The 19028-nt window shown below is 42.7% G+C and overlaps 1 protein-coding gene across 1 annotated transcript in view; it reads left to right on the forward strand.

Moving 5' to 3' along the window:
• SLC13A1 (solute carrier family 13 member 1) overlaps positions 1 to 11736 on the forward strand; it is a 94057-nt gene extending 82321 nt beyond the window's left edge. The window contains exons 12-16 of the mRNA XM_083574531.1: positions 3193 to 3296; positions 4788 to 4897; positions 7358 to 7519; positions 8322 to 8459; positions 9495 to 11736. Of these exons, the coding sequence (XP_083430657.1) occupies positions 3193 to 3296; positions 4788 to 4897; positions 7358 to 7519; positions 8322 to 8459; positions 9495 to 9632 (652 nt within the window). The 3' untranslated portion in view covers positions 9633 to 11736. The remainder of the gene's footprint in view (positions 1 to 3192; positions 3297 to 4787; positions 4898 to 7357; positions 7520 to 8321; positions 8460 to 9494) is intronic.
• Positions 11737 to 19028: the final 7292 nt, after the last annotated feature.

Consider the following 19028-nt stretch of genomic DNA (forward strand, 5'->3'; position numbering starts at 1 on the left):
CAGGCCTAACAGAATGGATTTCAGCACCTGTTGCCATCTTATTTCTAAGTATCAGTGAATTATTTAGGGACCATAAAAAAAACCCACACAGACTGGCGCATTGCAATTATTTTATCTTCTAGCAAAGCAGTATGGGAGGTGTACGATCCTCACCTCTTATAAAGCAGAGCCTTTAGAGAGAAGTCCTAGTGATTTATTCTGAGATCGAAGAAGTCACTGACTTGGTCATCTCACATAACATTTGTAGCCTACTATGGATGCAAAAAGCTCTCATGGTAAATGGGCTTTAACAAAACAGATGCTGCTAATATGAAAAAGCAGATATTTATTATTGCATTCTGTCCATTTTTACCGTAATATATATATATATATATATATATATTATAATATATATATATATATATATATATAATATAATATATATATATAATATATATAATATATATATAATATATATATATATATACACACATACAATCCTTTTGACTCTCCGCCAATGTTTTCCCCAAGTCCATTTTCATTTGGGACTAATTGTAAGCATGTATCATTCTACTTTAAAAGAAACCATTTTTATAGCATAATATATCCAGCCTAACCTGATAAAATCAGAAGCACTTAATTATATTGCTAGGGCATAGTCTGAAGTCTGGTCCTGGGCAGTGTTTGAGTTGGTATTCACCCAGAAAGCACATGTTTGCAGCCTTGATATCCATTATAGATGGGGAATAAATGCAAAAGAATAAATAAATGATGTCAAGATATAACAAATGGACATTTCCTTTCTTTTTCTTTTTTGCTGTCTAGATTTTGTTTGCATCCATATGCCCGTGGTTACACTTAACATTTTTAATTTTCCTCAAAATATCTAAATGAGCTTTTCATTTTTGAAGGTTTTATTAGCCTCACTGTGTAGATACCCTTTATATTTTGTCTGCAAGCTAAAGTTTCACATGGAAATGGAAAGTTCATTCAAGTGTTTGGCACGTTTCCCTGTATTATTAAATCTGATTAAGAACATCACACACAAACATATCGTTTGCTGATTTCATTTTTAAACATTATTTACATTTACTCCTGTAAAGTGTAGAGTTACCATAGCAACACTTGAGATGGTAAGAACCTGAACAGAATAGTTCACGTGAGGCTTGCCACGACTCCCGTTTCTTGTGGGCATTTCAGATTAACTCATTAAAAACAAATGCTTCGGCTAACTTTATGTCACTGCAATAGACGCAAGATAATATTGCCAAGGCAACTATCTGTAAACAAACAATAAACGCCCATAAGATGGCAAAAGTTAATTTGTTTCCAAAATAGGTTTTATCTTAAATAATTGCAAATGCAGTAAATAAAGAGCCCACTGGTAATATATCAGTGGTTCGGTGTTCGTTTTTCTCTCTTTCCAAAATAGATTTTACCTTAAATAATTGCAAACGCAGTAATAAAGAGTCCACTTGTGATGTATCAGTTGTTCAGTGTTCGGACGTCGCTCCAGTAATCAGACGTTTCGTCCCCAAAAGTCTTAGTCATCAAGCTTTGTAGTAAATAATATACAGTGGTACCTCAGGTTAAGAACTTAATTTGTTCTGGAGATCCGTTCTTAACCTGAAACTGTTCTTAACCTGAGGTACCACTTTAGCTAATGGGGCCTCCCGCTACCTGCGCGCAGCCACCAGGCAATTTCTGTTTTTATCCTGAAGCAAAGTTCTTAACCCGAGGTACTATTTCTGGGTTAGCAGAGTCTGTAACCTGAAGCATATGTAACCTGAAGCATCTGCAGCCGGAGGTACCACTGTACAACAGAAGACATTATATAAACGGCTTAAAGCAGGGGTGTATCTCTCCCCATCAGCATGTTTCCATCGGGAGCAACATAGAAAGAGGACGGTATCCTTCAGTTTGTTAACCCTCTTGAAGGTTACATTTCATCACTTCTGTCTCCTGTTGAGCCTCAGAAATGGAAAGGAGGAGGTTTTTGACCTCAAGCCAGTGTCAACTACAGCTATATTATGGGATGTGGGTGGCACTGTGGTGTAAACCACTGAGCCTCTTGGGCTTGCCGATCAGGGTGACCTCCCGTTGCTCTGTCCCAACTCCTGCCAACCTAGCAGTTTGAAAGCATGCCAGTGCAACTAGATAAATAGGTACCGCTGCGGCAGGAAGGTAAACGGCATTTCCGTGCACTCTGGTTTCTATCACGATGTCCCATTGCACCAGAAGTGGTTTAGTCTTCTGGCCACATAACCCGGAAAGCTGCCTGTGGACAAACGCTGGCTCCCTCAGCCTGAAAGCGAGATGAGCACCACAACTCACCTTTGACTGGACTTAACTGTCCAGGGGTCCTTTACCTTTTACCTTTACAGCTATATTACCTGCACAGGTGTTGAGTTCTTCTGGAGAGGTTATTGTCTCTGGCCCACCCAATCTGATCTCAAGGAACGCCCTTCACAGTAATGCTACTCAGATAGGGATTCCCTACCAAGGAAGGCTCATGATGACCTTTCACCCATAGGCGACCCCTCATTTATTTATTTATTTATTTATTTAAATAAACCTCTGGCCACTGAGGTGACTTGCTTTTCTCAGCTGCTCTGTGCTTTGGTCTCATTTATTTTGCTTTTATTGTGTATTAATTGCCTGCCTTTTTTCAGAATAAAACCTGCTATTATTTATTTTTATATGGTTTTATTGTGCTATTGCTGGGTTATTTATTGTTAGTCAAATTGAGCATTATTTGTAAATGTGGAAAACAAAAATAAATAGATTAAGCATACTTTGGTTGAATTTAAACTACGGTCATGGTTAATTCATGCTCTGTTCATCTTTGCTATTTTAAAATATAATTGCAAATTGGCATATCATTTGAAATTAATGTTTGTATAGTTATTTTTAAAGGGAAGCTTTAATCTGCCTTTCTGCTGGATCAGTGCCACCCTACTAGACCATGGCTCAGAGAGTCACAGTGCAGTTCATCAGTTCGCACTGCCAATGGCAAGGAATTATGGGGAAACATGTCCCACAATATCTGCAGGGCCAGATGTTTCCCATCCCTGCCAAATAGAAATTTAATGTGTTTACCGTCACCTCAAAATATCTTTCCAAACACTGGTAATGTCTGATATTATTGCTAAAGAATCAGAATTTTCTAGTGTGATATTTGTGGACCAACTGAAACATTGGCTCTTTCCCCAGATACCCAGGATTTGCTACCGATTCAACAGCTGCCTTAATGATTGGCCTCCTCTTCTTCATCATTCCAGCAAAAACATTGTCTAGAACTTCAAATGGAGAAAACAGTTGAGTATACATCCATGACTTTTTCCTCCTTCGCACAGGTATAAAGGCTCGTCCACACTCCTTCTCATCCTGTGCCTAGAAAGCATGGGTACGAGCAATTCCCCTCTGGCCTCTCTCCCTTTCCCAGGGAAAAACCTGCTCTTTAGCGATAAATTGGAACAAACTGAAAACCCGAATTGCCATTTGCTCCAACTGAACACTAAAGAGCAGTTTTCCCTGGGGGGAAGTAGCGAGACAAGAGGAAGTGTGGATATAAACCCTAAGTTAATATTGTAACTGAGAGCAGATTATAACATGGCGATATTTTGAGCTTCTCTTCAAAGTCATCCAGACTTCTGCTGTTGGGTGGATGGACTTGAATCATAGAACTGTAGAGTTGGAGGGACCCCGAGGGTCATCTAGTTCAACTCTCTGCAATGCAGGAATTTCAGCGGAAGCATCCATGACAAGTGGCCACCCAACCTCTTCTTAAAAACCTCCAAGGAAGGAGAGTCCACCACCTCTTATGGGAGTCAGTTCCACTCTTGAACAGCTCTTACTGTCAGAAAGTTCTTCCCAATGTTTAGTTCTTGTAACTTGAAGCCATTGGTTCAAGTCCTACTTTCCAGAGCAGGAGAAAAGAATTAGCTTCCAGAAAACAATTACAGGCAGAATCCCGATGCATCCCAAGCTCTGCGTACATTGCAGAGCAGATGTGGAGCTCTCATAATCACGTAAAAGGTAAAGGGACCCCTGACCGTTAGGTCTAGTCGTGGACGACTCTGGGGTTGTGGCACTCATCTCGCTTTACTGGCCAAGGGAGCTGGCGTACAGCTTCCGGGTCATGTGGCCAGCATGACTAAGCTGCTTCTGGTGAACCAGAGCAGTGCACGGAAATGCCGTTTACCTTTCCGCTGGAGCGGTACCTATTTATCTACTTGCACTTGACGTGCTTTCGAACTGCTAGGTTGGCAGGAGCCAGGACCGAGCAACGGGAGCTCACCCCATCGTGGGGATTCGAACTGCCGACCTTCTGATCGGCACGCCCAAGAGGCTCAATGGTTTAGACCACAGCGCCACCTGCATCCCATAATATAGCTGTAGTTGACACTGGCTTGAGGTCAAAAACCTCCTCTTTTCCATATCTGTGGTTTAGACCACAGCACCACCCGCGTCCCATTTTCTAATAAGAGAGTTCCATTTTCTAACAAGAGAGTTCTTCATTCATTTTCCATGATGGTTACCAATTCCAACACAGGAAGAGCCTGCTGGATCAGGCCAATGGCTCAGCTGCTCCATCATCCTGTTCTCACAGTGGCTGACCAGATGCCTATGGGAAGCCCAAATACAGCACTCTTCCCATATGAACCAGCTCCTGCAATGCAAAGGCATGAGAAAGTCAGATGACTCAGAATAGCTCTGTGTGAAACAGTAGTAGAAATATAATGCAATGGGCTTTCCCTCCTCAGATCTTTACAGACATTCTTTTTTTTATTATTCCCCTCCTCTAGTTGTTTTTGATTACACTCCACTGATAACTTGGAAAGAATTTCAAGCCTGCATGCCCTGGGAAATTGCCATCCTCGTTGGTGGAGGGTTTGCGCTGGCAGATGGCTGCGAGGTAATACAGATTTTTGCAACATATTCAATCAATAATAATAACAACAATATTCTTAAGCTGTAGCTGGTTTGCAAGAAAATTGCAGAGGACGAGCTGAAAAGTTGTCCGGTGTTATTCCACTAGTAATATTTATCTTATAATGGAACAACAGTTAAGCGAGAAATGGAAGGGAATTGTTGTTCAAGAAGTTAGGGGGAATTTGGAGGGTTAGTTCCTTTGCTTGGTAAAATGATGTCTCTGAAAACGGTTTCATTTTGACTGTTATTATCACCGTTGTCATTAAATAGATTTCTAGTCCACCTTCTGGAGTGTGTTGCTGCTTGCTACAAATCCATAAAATAAAGTATTAGCACGTCAAGATTTAAAACAGCTGTAAAAACAATTGGCAGCATTAAAATAAAACTGTTCTTAAATATGACCATAAAATTACCCAGGTGCGGGCCAGGATTTAATAAAAGAAAAATTATGCACAGAAGTGTGGGGTGCTAAGCCTTATTCAATGAAGTAAAGAATAGTCTCAACTGCTTTGGGCAAACAGCTTTGGCTGTTTGTTGCTTAGAGGACCATCTCCTATACCGAGGGTGGCTAAGTTTCAACTTCTGGATGTTGTTGGATTCCAGCTCCCAACCAGCCCCAACTAGCCTGACTAATGCTCATGGAAGTTGTAGTTCAGCAAGCATCTGGAGGGTTTGTACCTTGGTCCTACAACATGTCATCTTCTCCTCAAGATGAGTGCATGTAGCGTGGACTTTGTTGTGGCCTCTTGCTTGGATCATGAGCACAGCACAAAGTTAGCTTCTTAAGCCAAGATGATGACAAGCTTCTTGCACAAATGTGTAGCCCCTCTGCTCCCAGTTCACTTCTCCCTTTTTGCAACCAACCAAATAGGCCATGAAGTCATAGTCAACCATAACTATAAATGGCAACTATGGCTAATATGATTTGTGCTTATGATGTTTTCAGGGTGGTTACACACTTGCAATACCATCTGCTCCTGCAAAATGTTTTGGGGCAGTGACTGCTGCTTTTTTTGCAGTAGTGCATGTCCCGTAGTTTCCTTTTAAAATCCATTAACTTTTCTTCTTCTTTGGCAATCACTCGTAGCTGAGTAAGATTGTCTTCCATGAATGTGGTCTTAACAGTTTGTCCATAAGTAACTGTGGAGGCCAATTCTGGATCCGCACATCCTTCCACAGTGGGGACATAGGTTTCTGGGCGGGACTTGATCACAGTGAGGATTTGTCCTCCATTCCTTCCTCTTAGCTCATTTCTCCCTTTTGTCCTGAATTCGTGTTTCTTCAAAGTCCATGACACCTTTGGTGAAGGCAGTTCTCCAGTTGGAGCGCTCACAGGCCCGTGTTTCCCAGTTGTCTGTGTTTATACTACATTTTTTGAGATTAGCCTTGATAGTGTATTTAAACCTCTGTTGTTGTCCACCAGCATTGTTTACCTGTAGTAGTAGTAGTAGTAATAATAATAATAATAATAATAATAATAATAATAATAATAATAATAATTTTATGATTTATACCCCGCCTATCTGACTGGGTTGCCTCAGCCTGGGTTGCCTCAGCCACCCTGGGCAGCTTCAAACACATGTAAAAACATAATCAAACATTAAAAACTTCCTGATAGTTCTGTAGTGCAAAAGTGCCCATCCAGATGGAAATAATGTGGTAACATTGAGAAAGCATTGCAGAACTAATAAAAAAAGACTCCACCATTAATGCACTATTATTCTGTCAAAGGCATGTTACAGAATACATCTGCAAAAAAACACACAAAACAACAACAACACACACACAAATACCAGTTTGGAGGGCCCTCTTTTGAACACCCGCCTCAACTCTTTTGTCAATGGCTTGTGAATTCAGACACAGCAGGAAACCAAAGTTGGCACAAACTCACCAGCTTCAGCCGGTAGTTTGATATCCTGTTTGGCAGCCCCTCACAAACCAACAATAAGTTCAGACATAAGACTAAAGCATGGTTGACCATGAATGCAGCTTACTTATACCCATGGTTGTGCTACTCAGAAGCCAACCTCAATTAGTTCAATGGGATTTACTCCATAGTAAATGTGTATAGGCTTTCACCCATAGCCATTTATATCAAGGGTAGTCAGATGTTGTTGGGCTATAACTCCCATCTTCCATGCCCATTGGCCATGTTGGCTGGGGCTGATGGGAATCCAACAACAGCTGGATGGCACTATGTCGGCTAGCCCCAACTTACATGGTGAAAATGTGTTATCTGCCAGAAGTTGAGCATCTTGGCATGCATTTAATATGGAGGAAAACACATTGAGGGGCCCTGGAATCCTATTAGAGTTCAGTTACTTACAGGTATCGATCCTGTGTATTGATAGGCTAACAGATTCTGCAAATGCCGTACTTGTGAAAAAATATGTATGCATTAAATTACATTGGCGGATAACTGTGCTAACGTTCCTTTTCACAGGTCTCAAAACTCTCAGAGTGGATAGGAAGTAAATTAACTCCTTTGGGATCACTGCCCATATGGCTGACTATCCTCATTTCATCACTGATTGTCACCACAATAACTGAAGTAGCCAGCAATCCTGCCACTATCACAATATTTTTGCCTATCCTAGCCCCACTGGTGAGTAACCCTTCCAAGAAACTGGTTTGGTTTGCCCATTCACAATTAAAGTGGTTAAAGATGAGCAAAAAGATGGAGTTTCCACCCTTTCAAAGCGTGCTCTAATTGGGTGTCTGTGTGTTTGACTTAGTGAGCTGGGAATATCGAACCAGTGAGTGGTAGTTTAGTTAATTCTAGATTAAAGAGTATGATGTTGTGTCTAGGCATTCTATGGAAGCAAGGAAATAATAATAAAAGATCCATATTTCCTATGGATCTTAAGGGATAGCAATGCATCAAATATAAAGCATCAGTAATTATGTCCCACTGCCTTCAAGGAAGCATGTGTCCCAATGCACAAACAGTGATACTGCATGGATCTTTATGTGTTCAGGGATGCGGGTTTCTTTTCTGCGTGCCTGTATTCACTTTGCCTCTATAAATCCAATTTTATTTTTAAAGACTTTAAATCCCACAGATCATAGGATCACCGTGGCTATTTTAGCTGTGGGCTCTTGTAAGGTGTTCTGCTCCTCAGCCTAGTAAAGTGGAGGAATGTATTCAGGGTCCTTTAAATACTTCAGTTAACATTATGTGTTCATGCAGGGAATCTGTGGACCTGCAGATCCAGCTCCTGACAGCCCCAGAAGCCATAACCAATGGCCAGGGGTAACAGTGGATGTTGTAGTCTAGCGCCACCTGGTTCCCCATGTCTGCTTTTGTGATCACAGCCTTTGGCTCTAGCTTGCATTTTAATTCTGTCTCAGATAAGTGCTTCTTTCCGTGAATGTGAACCATGACTTTCTGTTTCCTCCTCTAACAGGCTGAAGCCATCCATGTGAACCCCCTGTATATATTGATCCCCTCCACCCTCTGCACTTCGTTCGCGTTCCTTCTACCTGTAGCAAATCCGCCCAATGCCATTGTATTTGCATATGGTCACCTGAAAGTTATCGACATGGTAAGTCGAGGGCAAATAACACACACCATGCTGACTTTTTTTGTAATAATAATAGCATCCTTTTCTGGCGTGCTCAGAACCCTTATTATACATCATCTCACTTATTCTTAAGGAAGTAAGAAGAGCCCAGTAATCTTATCTTGTTCAGTGTCTTGCTTTCCACAGACACCAACCAGGTGGCTCTAGAAAGCCCATGAGGAAGACCTGAAGACAATAGTCCTTTCGTATTGTTGTTGTCTGGAAACTAGTATGTTCCGCACAGTAGTAGTTCCGCACAGCCATCATGACTTACAGCCACTCATACACCCATTTATTGTGAATTTGTCTAATGCTCTTTCAAAACCATCTAGGATGTTTATTTACTTAACACATACCACCTTTCCTCCAACCAACTCTAGGCAGAATACATAGTTCTCCCCAGTGGCTTGCGGTCAGTGGACTAGGCTAGTCCCCTAAAAGTTCCCGGTAAATCAGAGTAGAGAAGGAGGTGCGATGCTCCAAGGGGATCCAAAAGCCCTCCTGCCACCTTCTCAAAGCCTGTCCAGCTTTGGGAAGGAGGTGTGATGCTCACATGCAACGTCTCCTCACCACCACCACAATTGCACTTGCAAGCTGGCACCCCTACGAAAAATTTCACTGCATGCCACTGTTTCTTTCGTCCTCTTGTCACAACAGCCCTGTGAGGGAGGTTAGGCTGCGGTTTAGGCAGCCCAAGGTCACTCAGTAAAGCTGCATGGTTGGGTACAATTTAAACTCGTGTCTCTGTAATACTAGTCCACCACTCTGATCCAGGGGTGAGGGACCTTTTTGGCTCTGTGGGACATCCTCTGTATCACATCCTTGCCTCATGAGAGACCTAGTCTAAAACCGCCTGATGGGTTCGTGACCACTCTGAGATTTGAACCTGGAATTTTCTAGTTTCCAGATCGTAACTGTGGTGCAAATTGTGATTTTGCCAAATTTCTTGATCAAATTGGGGCTTTCTGTTTCAATTGGTAAAAAGATTCTCTCCTTACCCTCCCCCTTTTCTTTTAGGTAAAAGCCGGTTTGGGTATCAATATCATCGGAGTTGCTGTTGTCATGCTTGCTGTCATGACATGGGGGGTGCCCATGTTTGAACTCAATACATATCCTAGTTGGGCACCTGCTATTGCTAACAGAACCGGACTTTAAGAATGGAGTAGCAGCTTCTTTTTCTCAATCCGCCTTCCCATGCTGTGCTTCTTGTTTACTCTTCCCAAGGATCAACACATCTGCACTGAAGACGGTAAACCAAGACTCTTGCAGTCTCGATACTGCAATGGCAAGCGAGTCTGTGCAAGTGTCCGATCAGTTTGGATTTCACTCATCAGGGTTGGGAAGTTTGCAACGGTGGTTATGCACATTCATTATGAATGCTGATTTGCCCCCGTTTTTAGGGTCACCAAATAATGTAGGTTTATGACTATAGGGGTGCTGGGATAAGAGCGTGGTGGGTGGGTAGACAGATAGCTGGATCAATAGATTTTAAAATGCTGGAAGGCCATTATTTCAAGCTTATGGCCAATGTGTCTTCCAGTCCCAACATGTGCACTGAAGCATTCTATGCGTGCCTTATAAGTCAGAGCTACATGATCACTTCACATGGAGCATGTTGTGCCATACACTTGTTCCACGTAAGCCTACTTGCTCGAGGATGATTGCTGCTGGAATCTGATAGGAAGATCTTTTCCAAGATAATCAATGAATGACTGAAATTTCAGATGATCATGCTGTGGGAAGAACTACCCATCGGCCAGAGAAGAGGCAGCTTGCATCTCTGCCTCCATTCCACTCACGGATGCTGGCTTATGTGTGTTTGGGAATCGCGTGTGTGCTCATTGCAATCTATTTTAAACTTTTAAAACTCTTTTAAGCGACAAAGACCTAGGTGTGGTAACTAGCATGTTCTGCACTGGAAGCTAGACACAGCAGCCAGTCGTGGGCATGAGATGATGAGAGAAACCATCATGATCCAATGGGAAGTTTATATATTATTATTTTAAAACCAGAAGAGCTTACCACATTGTATTGATTCTGTCTGGATTAGTTCTGCCAGAATCAATCATAGTAATAAATGTGCCAAAGTGTGAGACAATAGGATCCTTATTGCTGTATTTCTTGAGCTAAATATTAAGCACCTTTTCTATTATTCCAGGGGTGTGGGACCTCTTTTAGCTTGAGGGGCACATTCTGCTGTGGGTAACATGTCAGTGAAGGGGGGGAGGGGGCCCAAACTGGGCAGAGCAATTCATGTGACACTTACCCTTGTACTGTAGACTACATTCCAGCCACACAAAAGCCAAGTAGGGTAGGGCACACATACTGTATCTATCCATCACCTGCCCAGGTATCATTTTTTAGACTGGTTCCCCTCTATTGCCTCCATAATGATGGGAAAGGGCTGTTGCTCAGAGGCAAAGGCATACATTACTCACAAAAAGTCCAAGGTCATCCCTCTTTAGCTAGGGTTGGAAAAGGCACCTGTTTAAGACCCTGGAGTATAGAAAATATCGACTTGGTCCAATTTAGTGTAAGGCACCTTAGCAGCGATGGCTGTTCTGCATAGCATTCATATAGTAGTATGGGGGACGTGGGAAATGGGATTGGTGGACCAGATTGATCTACTGTAAATGGGGCAGGCAGCAAAGAGAAGTGTAGCTTTCAATACACGAGGGTGTTGGCATTGCAGCAGATGTGAAGCTTCTCTGGTTTGAGGCTCTGCTCACCTGGATCAGAGTCAGAATCAGGACCAGCTTTTGTGTCCCCATAGGACTCTATCTGTGCAAGGCAGCCAAGGCAGAACTTCATATTGCAACTGATGTCAAGATCACACTGGTGTTTTCTGCAACAAAGATGTGGTGTGTGGAATAATGCATGCATGTGAATATTTTTATTTTTATTATTGTTATTGCTAATATTATTATTATTACATCTGTGTACACCCTGACCTCACTGTTTGAGAAGAAGTGGTTTGAATACTGTGGACTCAAACTGTTTTTAATCTTGCAACTCTCCAGGCTAATTTGCACCAGGTAAAAGAGTTCACAAACAACAGGAGCCCTTTATCATTGTCATCTTAGGTCATATCAGAAAGTCCTGTTGCATCACTTGGGCTTTTATAATGGACCAAACTTGCAACTTGCAATGGGGAGGATTTTCACACTGTTTTGTTTGGGTATGATAGTGTTTTATGTGCCATTTTACCTTTATGAACAGAGCAAATTATAATTGACAATAAAAGTGGAAATTCAAGTGAGATGTGTTGGTACATGTCATTAGGGTGTTGTGTATTATTATTACTATTATTGTGTATTCTCCTTCTTTATTAAATTTGCATTCTGCCCTTCATCCAAAATCACAGGGCAATTCACAACATAAAAATACATAATGGGACACAAAATGCATAATAAAAACAAGAACCAAAGCAAAAACAAACCAATGAGTGTAACCCCAATCAGGAGCAGGAAACCTCCCATCCATTTGGTCTAGGGAACCACCCACTAACAGTCTTCTTTGGAATGAGCTTCAGTTTTTGGGCTTTTGCCCAGTCTATTACTGAGGCAAAAAAATGGTCCAGCACAGCCACTGCCACACCTGTAGGTGTAGAAGAGAAGAGCTGTGTGTCATCAGCATATTGCTGACAACGTACTCCAAAACTCCAAATAACCCCACTCAGCAGTTTCATGTAGATGTAAACAGCATAGGGGATGAAATTGAACCCTGAGGAACACCACACTGAAGGCTCTATGGAGCTGAAGAGCACTCCTCAATCATCACCCTCCTGAAATGGCCATCCAAGTAAGACTAGAACCACAGTAACTTGGACAGCCGCTCCAGAAAGATATTGTGATCGATGGTATCAAAAGCCACTGAGAGGTCAAGGAGAATGAACAAGGACACATTTCCCCTGTCTCTTTCCCAAGAGAGCTCATCATACAGGGCAACCAAAGCAGTTTCCATGCCTAAACCCCAATTGAAATGGATCTAGAAAATCAGTTTCCTGCAAGGGTGGCTGGATCTGGTCCATGACTACACCACCATCTTGCCCAAGAAGGGGAGACTGGCAATCCATAATCAGATCATGGATGAGAGAGGTCATACTCTGAGTTGACCTGGCACTCAGCAACAACAACCGCAGACCTGAGAGCTGGCTGATAGAACAACCGCAATTCCCCAGATTAGAAGAGGGGCTGTCACACAGCACAGTCACTGCCTTACCCAGCCTGCCCCACCCCTACCCGCACCATACCTCCCCTTGCCCAGAAGTACTGCGGTCAAGGTTACCTCTGATCTCCTCTCTTCCCAGGAACATCCTACATCCCTTAATGTAAAAACAACTAAAACCCCAAATTTAAAAACACACAAGTTAAAAGCAGTTGAAAAACAATTTGAAGAAGAAGAAGAAGAAGAGTTTGGATTTGATATCCCGCTTTATCACTACCCTAAGGAGTCTCAAAGCGGTTAACAATCTCCTTTCCCTTCCTCCCTCACAACAAACACTCTGTGAGGTGAGTGGGGCTGAGAGACTTCAGAGAAGTGTGACTAGCCCAAAGTCACCCAGCAGCTGCATGTGGAGGAGCGGGGACACGAACCCGGTTCACCAGATTACGAGTCCACTGCTCCTAACCACTACACCACACTGGCTCTCATTTGAAACATTTTAAATTAAAACAGGGCAATTAAAACAGCAACCCCCGAACAACAATGCCCTGTGAACCCCAACCCAAGAGCCTGTTCAGCCACCTAAACTTTTTGCAGCTGGAGTCAATCATGGCAGGGGTGCCAACTTGAATAAAATATTGTAGGGGGCTAGGTAATTGATCACAAGACACAGTGCACACACCGTTTGAAGGGGAATGCCCATCAACTTTGTGGCCCCCTCAAATGTTTTATTGTGGGAACTGATGCCCTCACGGCCCCTAGGAGTTGGCTCCTATGGTCAGGGCTCCACCTTCCCAGGCCAGGTGGAAAGGGCCTGCAAGCAGACAGCAGATCCTCAAAGTCCCACAGTGGGATGGTATAATGTCAACTGTTATTTTTTTTCCTCCTGCAAATTATTCAGCTGTATGTTTATTATTGTTGTTGTTTGTCTAGATAGTTCCTGGCAGTGAAAAATATAAGCACATCTCTCATCTCTTGAGTCATCACCCAAATGAAATCGTTATCTCAACAGGCAATCCCAGTGAGCAGAATTTTAAACAAATAACTGCTAATTTTTTTGATATTTTTTTTTAAAAAATGAGATTTGTCTGGCAGGGGAATAAAGTGTCCCCAGCTGACATACTGTCTTGCAAGATATACAATATATTTTCAGTGTTCCATCACATGAAGATATTTCCACATACATGGGCAGCCAGGTATTTTACTTCCCCAAAACAAATGCAGTAAAAAGTGGATAATGTCTGTCAGCTCACACCCTTAATGAGAATTTCAACACGTATTGCTTTTAAGCAGCTTGTGAAAGATGGAGTCGTTTGTACGGTGGATTTCTCATTTAGGTTTACTATCTGACTAATTTGGAGGCTTCTTTCAATCCAACTGATGAACTATTAACATGCCCCAGAAGATCAGAGACATACTTAAATATGTCCATAAATGATATATTTGTTAATGTTTCCCTCGGTCTCTGACATTTGATTGTGTGGCCTCAGCAGAAAGCAGGGCTTTAAAGTAGATCTGTAGGCTCCTTTATAATCCCTCTGATTGCTTACCCATATGGGAGAAATAATTGAGGCTCTGATGCTATCTCATTGGGAAAGGACAAATTAAACCACCATGATCAGCCACTCAGTTCCCTAACTTCACAACTCAGTCCCTAAGCCGGTAAACTTTACTGAGCAAAGACTAGATTTTAGATTGATAGGGAGTTTGGTACTCAGGAAAAGGTCAACAAAGCTTGAACTGAAATTGCAATAATCAGCGCTGCTTCCACACTGGGCATCAACTGTGCAATAGCCACCTTTTCTTTTCTTTTCTTTTCATTTTATTCATGAATAAATAAATAAATAAATACTCCCATGATTTGTTCAGCCTTGGCTGCCCCCTTCATGTGACCCCCTGAACAATAATGTTAACAGATAAGGTAAAAAGGTAAAGGTAAAGGACCCCTGGACGATTGGTCAAAGGCTACTATGGGATTGCAACACTCATCTTGCTTTTCAGGCCAATGGAGCCGGCGTTTGTCCACAGACGGCTTTCTGGGTCATATGGCCAGCAGGACTAAACCGCTTCTGGCACAACGAGACACCGTGATGGAAGCCAGAGTGCACGGAAATGTCATTTACCTCCCTGCCACAGCAGTACCTATTTATCTACTTGCACTGGCATGCTTTTGAACTTCTAGGTTGGCAGAAGCTGGGACAGAACAATGGGAGCTCACCCCATCGTGGGGATTTGAACTGCTGACCTTCTGACTGGCAAGCCTAAAAGACTCGGTGGTTTAGACCACAGCACCACCCATTGCATAGCTAAGTGCCTAATCAGGAGCCCTCATAGTTGTGCTTGGAATCACTCTGAGGAGGTGTTTTGAATCTGAAGTTTTAGATTTAGTTAGTAGATCAGTAATTTCCATTTCAAGTCTGGAAATGTTGTAGAGGTTTGTTTTTTAATACATGATTTTTCTTTAATATGGATACCTCTTGGCACTGCTTTAATAGCATCCCAATGGTTGGTAAAATTGGTGTCGTCATTGTCATTTCTCTTCAAATAGAATTGTAGGGTTTCTACTATCTTTTCTGTAAATAGTTGTTTGGTCACTAAAAAGTGATCCTTTCTCACGTCTTATAAAGAGACTCCTTGTACATTAAGGTGGAAGTTGTCCCCTAGTATGGGTTTTTCCTCAACAAATTTAGGTGGAATCTAGACACATATAAGAAACACTGTGAAAATGCTTTTCAAAAAAACTTTTTGAAAAACATTGAATTTGCCATAGCTCACCATCCCCATCTAGTGTCACTTTGTATAATGTACTTAAAACATTTTTTTTGCAGCTGTATAACTGAGTCCTTACTGAATCTACATAATACGTTTTGAATAAAGTCAAGTTGCTCCTAGTTTGTGGCATATACATGTCCAACAGTTAATTTTTTATTACCATTCCTTCTCCCTTTAGTAAAAATATATCCACCATTCCTGTCTTTCAGTATCAAGTGTAATTTGAAGTTTATTCCTTTGGCAAAAAGGAATCCCTGTCCTTTACTTGAACCTGGTGCTGTCACTCGGTGTTGAAACCAATTGTCACTGAAGATTTTATTTCCCCTAGGGGTGGTGGTGTATCTCTTGTAAAAAATGCAATTTGTGGCTCCATTGCAAATAAATATGTGCTGCTTTTTTTAAAAGGACCACTAATTACCCTCACATCTGCCACTTAATGAACAGTAAAACCAATTTATATTATGTCACGATATTCTGTCCATTTTTAATGTGCTACAGAAATCTTTGTCATTTTCCTGTGATTCAGCAGTCATGGAAATATTAAAACAATACTCCATGTGTGTTTGTAGAGATAGCGATAGATAGATTGACCTATATCAATATATATACATACCTATTAAAGCCCTAAATGGCCTTGTCCAGTATACATGAAGGAGCGTCTCCACCTCCATCATTCTGCCCGGACACTGAGGTCCAGTGCTGAGGGCCTTCTGGCGGTTCCCTCGCTGCGAGAAACCAAGTTGCAGAGAACCAGGCAGAGGACCTTCTCGGTAGTGGCACCCGCCCTGTGGAACGCCCTCCCACCAGATGTCAAAGAGAAAAATAACTACCAAACTTTTAGAAGACATCTGAAGGCATCCCTGTTTAGGGAAGCTTTTAATGTTTAATAGGTTATTGTATTTTAGTGTTTTGCTGGAAGCCACCCAGAGTGGCTGGGGAAACTGGGGAAATAACAAATTATTATTATTATTATTATATTATGTAAGAGTCCTGTTGGATCAGATCAAAAATCTTTCTCATCTAGCACGCAGTGACGAATGCTATGCCTCTGAGAAGCCTGCTAGCAAGAGTGCAAAAGCCCACTCCCACTGTTGTTCCCCAGGGAATATTATAAATACTTCTGATGTAATCTTGCCCATCCTTCAAATTGCTCTGTAAGATAGCCCAGTTTCATTTTGATCACCATACTAAAGATTCAGGGGACAGTGTAGAATGAGGCTGAGAGATTGAGTCTTGCCTAAGAGCCGAGCCTAATGACTGGAACAAGGCAATTCTCAGCTTCTGGTCCGACCACTATACCAGCTGTGACCCTTCATCAGGGTTGTCTTAAGTATATGCGGTGCCAGGGTGCAAAGATCTGCCTGGCGCCCCCCCCCCCCGATTGCCCAGTCCCAGTCATGCAGGAGGGCAGAGCTGGCCGGCCACCTCAGCGTCTTGCTGGCTCGGTCGCCCCCGAACTCGCGGCATAGAGTTGCCCGCAGCAGAAGAGCGCTCCGACCAATGGGTGGGCTCTTCCCCGGACTCAACTCTCAGGCCCTGGGCTCTCAACCTGGTGCCCCTGAGTGCCCAGCACCCGGGTGCCCTGCACCCCTAGCGTCTATGGGTAAGACAGCCCTGCCCTTGATCAAAAGCTGTGTTTGCCAATCCAGTTCTCCAGTAAATGTACTACCTAGCAGGGATAGTGAATTTGTGACTTTTCAGATGTTGTCAGGCTCCCACCAGCCTCAGCCAGCATGGGCAATGGTATGGGACGAACAGAGTTGGAGTCCAAGAACATCTGGAGGGCCAGAGGTTCCCTGACCCTGCTGTATAATACCCAACGTTTTAAACACAGATTGGTGGTGTTCATGCATTGTGTTTCCATATATTCTATGGCATAAGGCAGGCATAGGCAAACTTGACCCTCCAGATGTTTTGGGACTACAACTCCCATCATCCCTAGCTAACACGACCAGTGGTCAGGGATGATGGGAGTTGTAGTCCCAAAACATCTGGAGGGCCAAGTTTGCCTATGCCTGGCATAAGGGAACAAAACATTTTATGGGTGCACCTAAAAGATCTCATGTGTGAAATGGCTTTGGGCAATCCATGATATCATATGAGAAGAAATATACCCTGGACCAGTGGTCTTTTTCTAGAAAAAGAGGTGCCAGAACTCAGCATGAACATCTCCCTTGCTCTCTTATAATGGCAATGGGCACCCACCTGAGAGGGGACAGAATCAAATTCCCGCTGAGAAAAGCCCTGCCCTGGACAATGCTGATAATCTTTGTAATTCTGCCCCTTCCTTCATTTCTTCTGTTTCTATCCTCCCCTCTTCCTTCACTTGCTGCTATTATTTCTCTCCCAATGCTTTCACAAAGAAAACGGACATTCAAACATAGAACCGAAGTCACGGAAAACCCATCACACTTGCAGCCAAACACCAGCTCACGTTTAGGCTGATGAATATGAGGAACATAGAATTGTCAGAAACGATGGCTGACATATAGTGCCCAGTTCTAATGAGTCAATTTGTACTGCAGCTTAAAAAGAAAAGAAAAAAAGCCAAGCTGTTAAATTTTTGGAAAGGTAAGAGAAAGAAATTTAGTAGCGGGGGCAGCATAATCCAAGGAATTTTAAGTTGCTAGTTGCACTCTGCACATAATTGTGTTGGAGACACAACTGAATCTGGAATTTGCTGCCAAGGAGTGTGGTGGAGTCTCCTTCTTTGGAGGTCTTTAAGCAGAGGCTTGACAACCATATGTCAGGAGTGCTCTGATGGTGTTTCCTGCTTGGCAGGAGGTTGGACTCGATGGCCCTTGTGGTCTCTTCCAACTCTATGATTCTATGAATCTATGAATCTCTTCTTCGGGCTGTCATGCAATGTTCACCTCCACCTTCACAATTCAGACTTACAGCAGCATAATGAGAAACTATGCCAGGGTACACCAAAGGCACCTGCCGTATTTTTATACATGTTTGACGGTGCAGCAGCAGCATTTAAAGGCAGAGAGGGCAGGACTGTGCAAAGCTGATAATAGGACCAGGCCAGATGGGAAATGTAAACCACATTTCAGTAATATTTACCAAAGGGTCCCCCTTTGCCTCTGCCAGGGGGACTTGGAATAGGCCCCTTCAAAACTGTAGGCTCATGCCAGTTGGCCCACCGCTCCCCCTCCATTCTGGCCTAGGGGAGAGGAGAACTTCCCAAGGGACACATGGCTGCTTCAACTTGACTATTCAAATGAGCAATCCATTAGTGGATCAAAATGGTGTTATGACAGATCTGTGATGGACAAATTGGTAGAAGAGACTCACCAGGGAGCTATATGTTGACAGGAAAGGAAGCATACCCTCCAACATTTCTCCAATGAAAGTAGGGGTCTCCTACTGGTCCCATCATCTCCTGGCAAATAGAAGGGGAAGAAATGGAGGCAGTGAGAGATTTTACTTTCTTGGGCTCCATGATCACTGCAGATGGTGAAAGCAGTCATGAAATTAAAATAAGACTGCTTCTTGGGAAAAAAGCGATGGCAAACCTTGACATTATCTTAAAAAGCAGAGACATCACCATGCCGACAAAGGTCCGTATAGTTAAAGCCATGGTTTCCCCAGTACAGTGGTACCTCGGGT

This window comes from Podarcis filfolensis (assembly GCF_964270895.1).
Source record: "Podarcis filfolensis genome assembly, chromosome: 10".
NCBI classification, from domain to species: Eukaryota; Metazoa; Chordata; class Lepidosauria; order Squamata; family Lacertidae; genus Podarcis; species Podarcis filfolensis.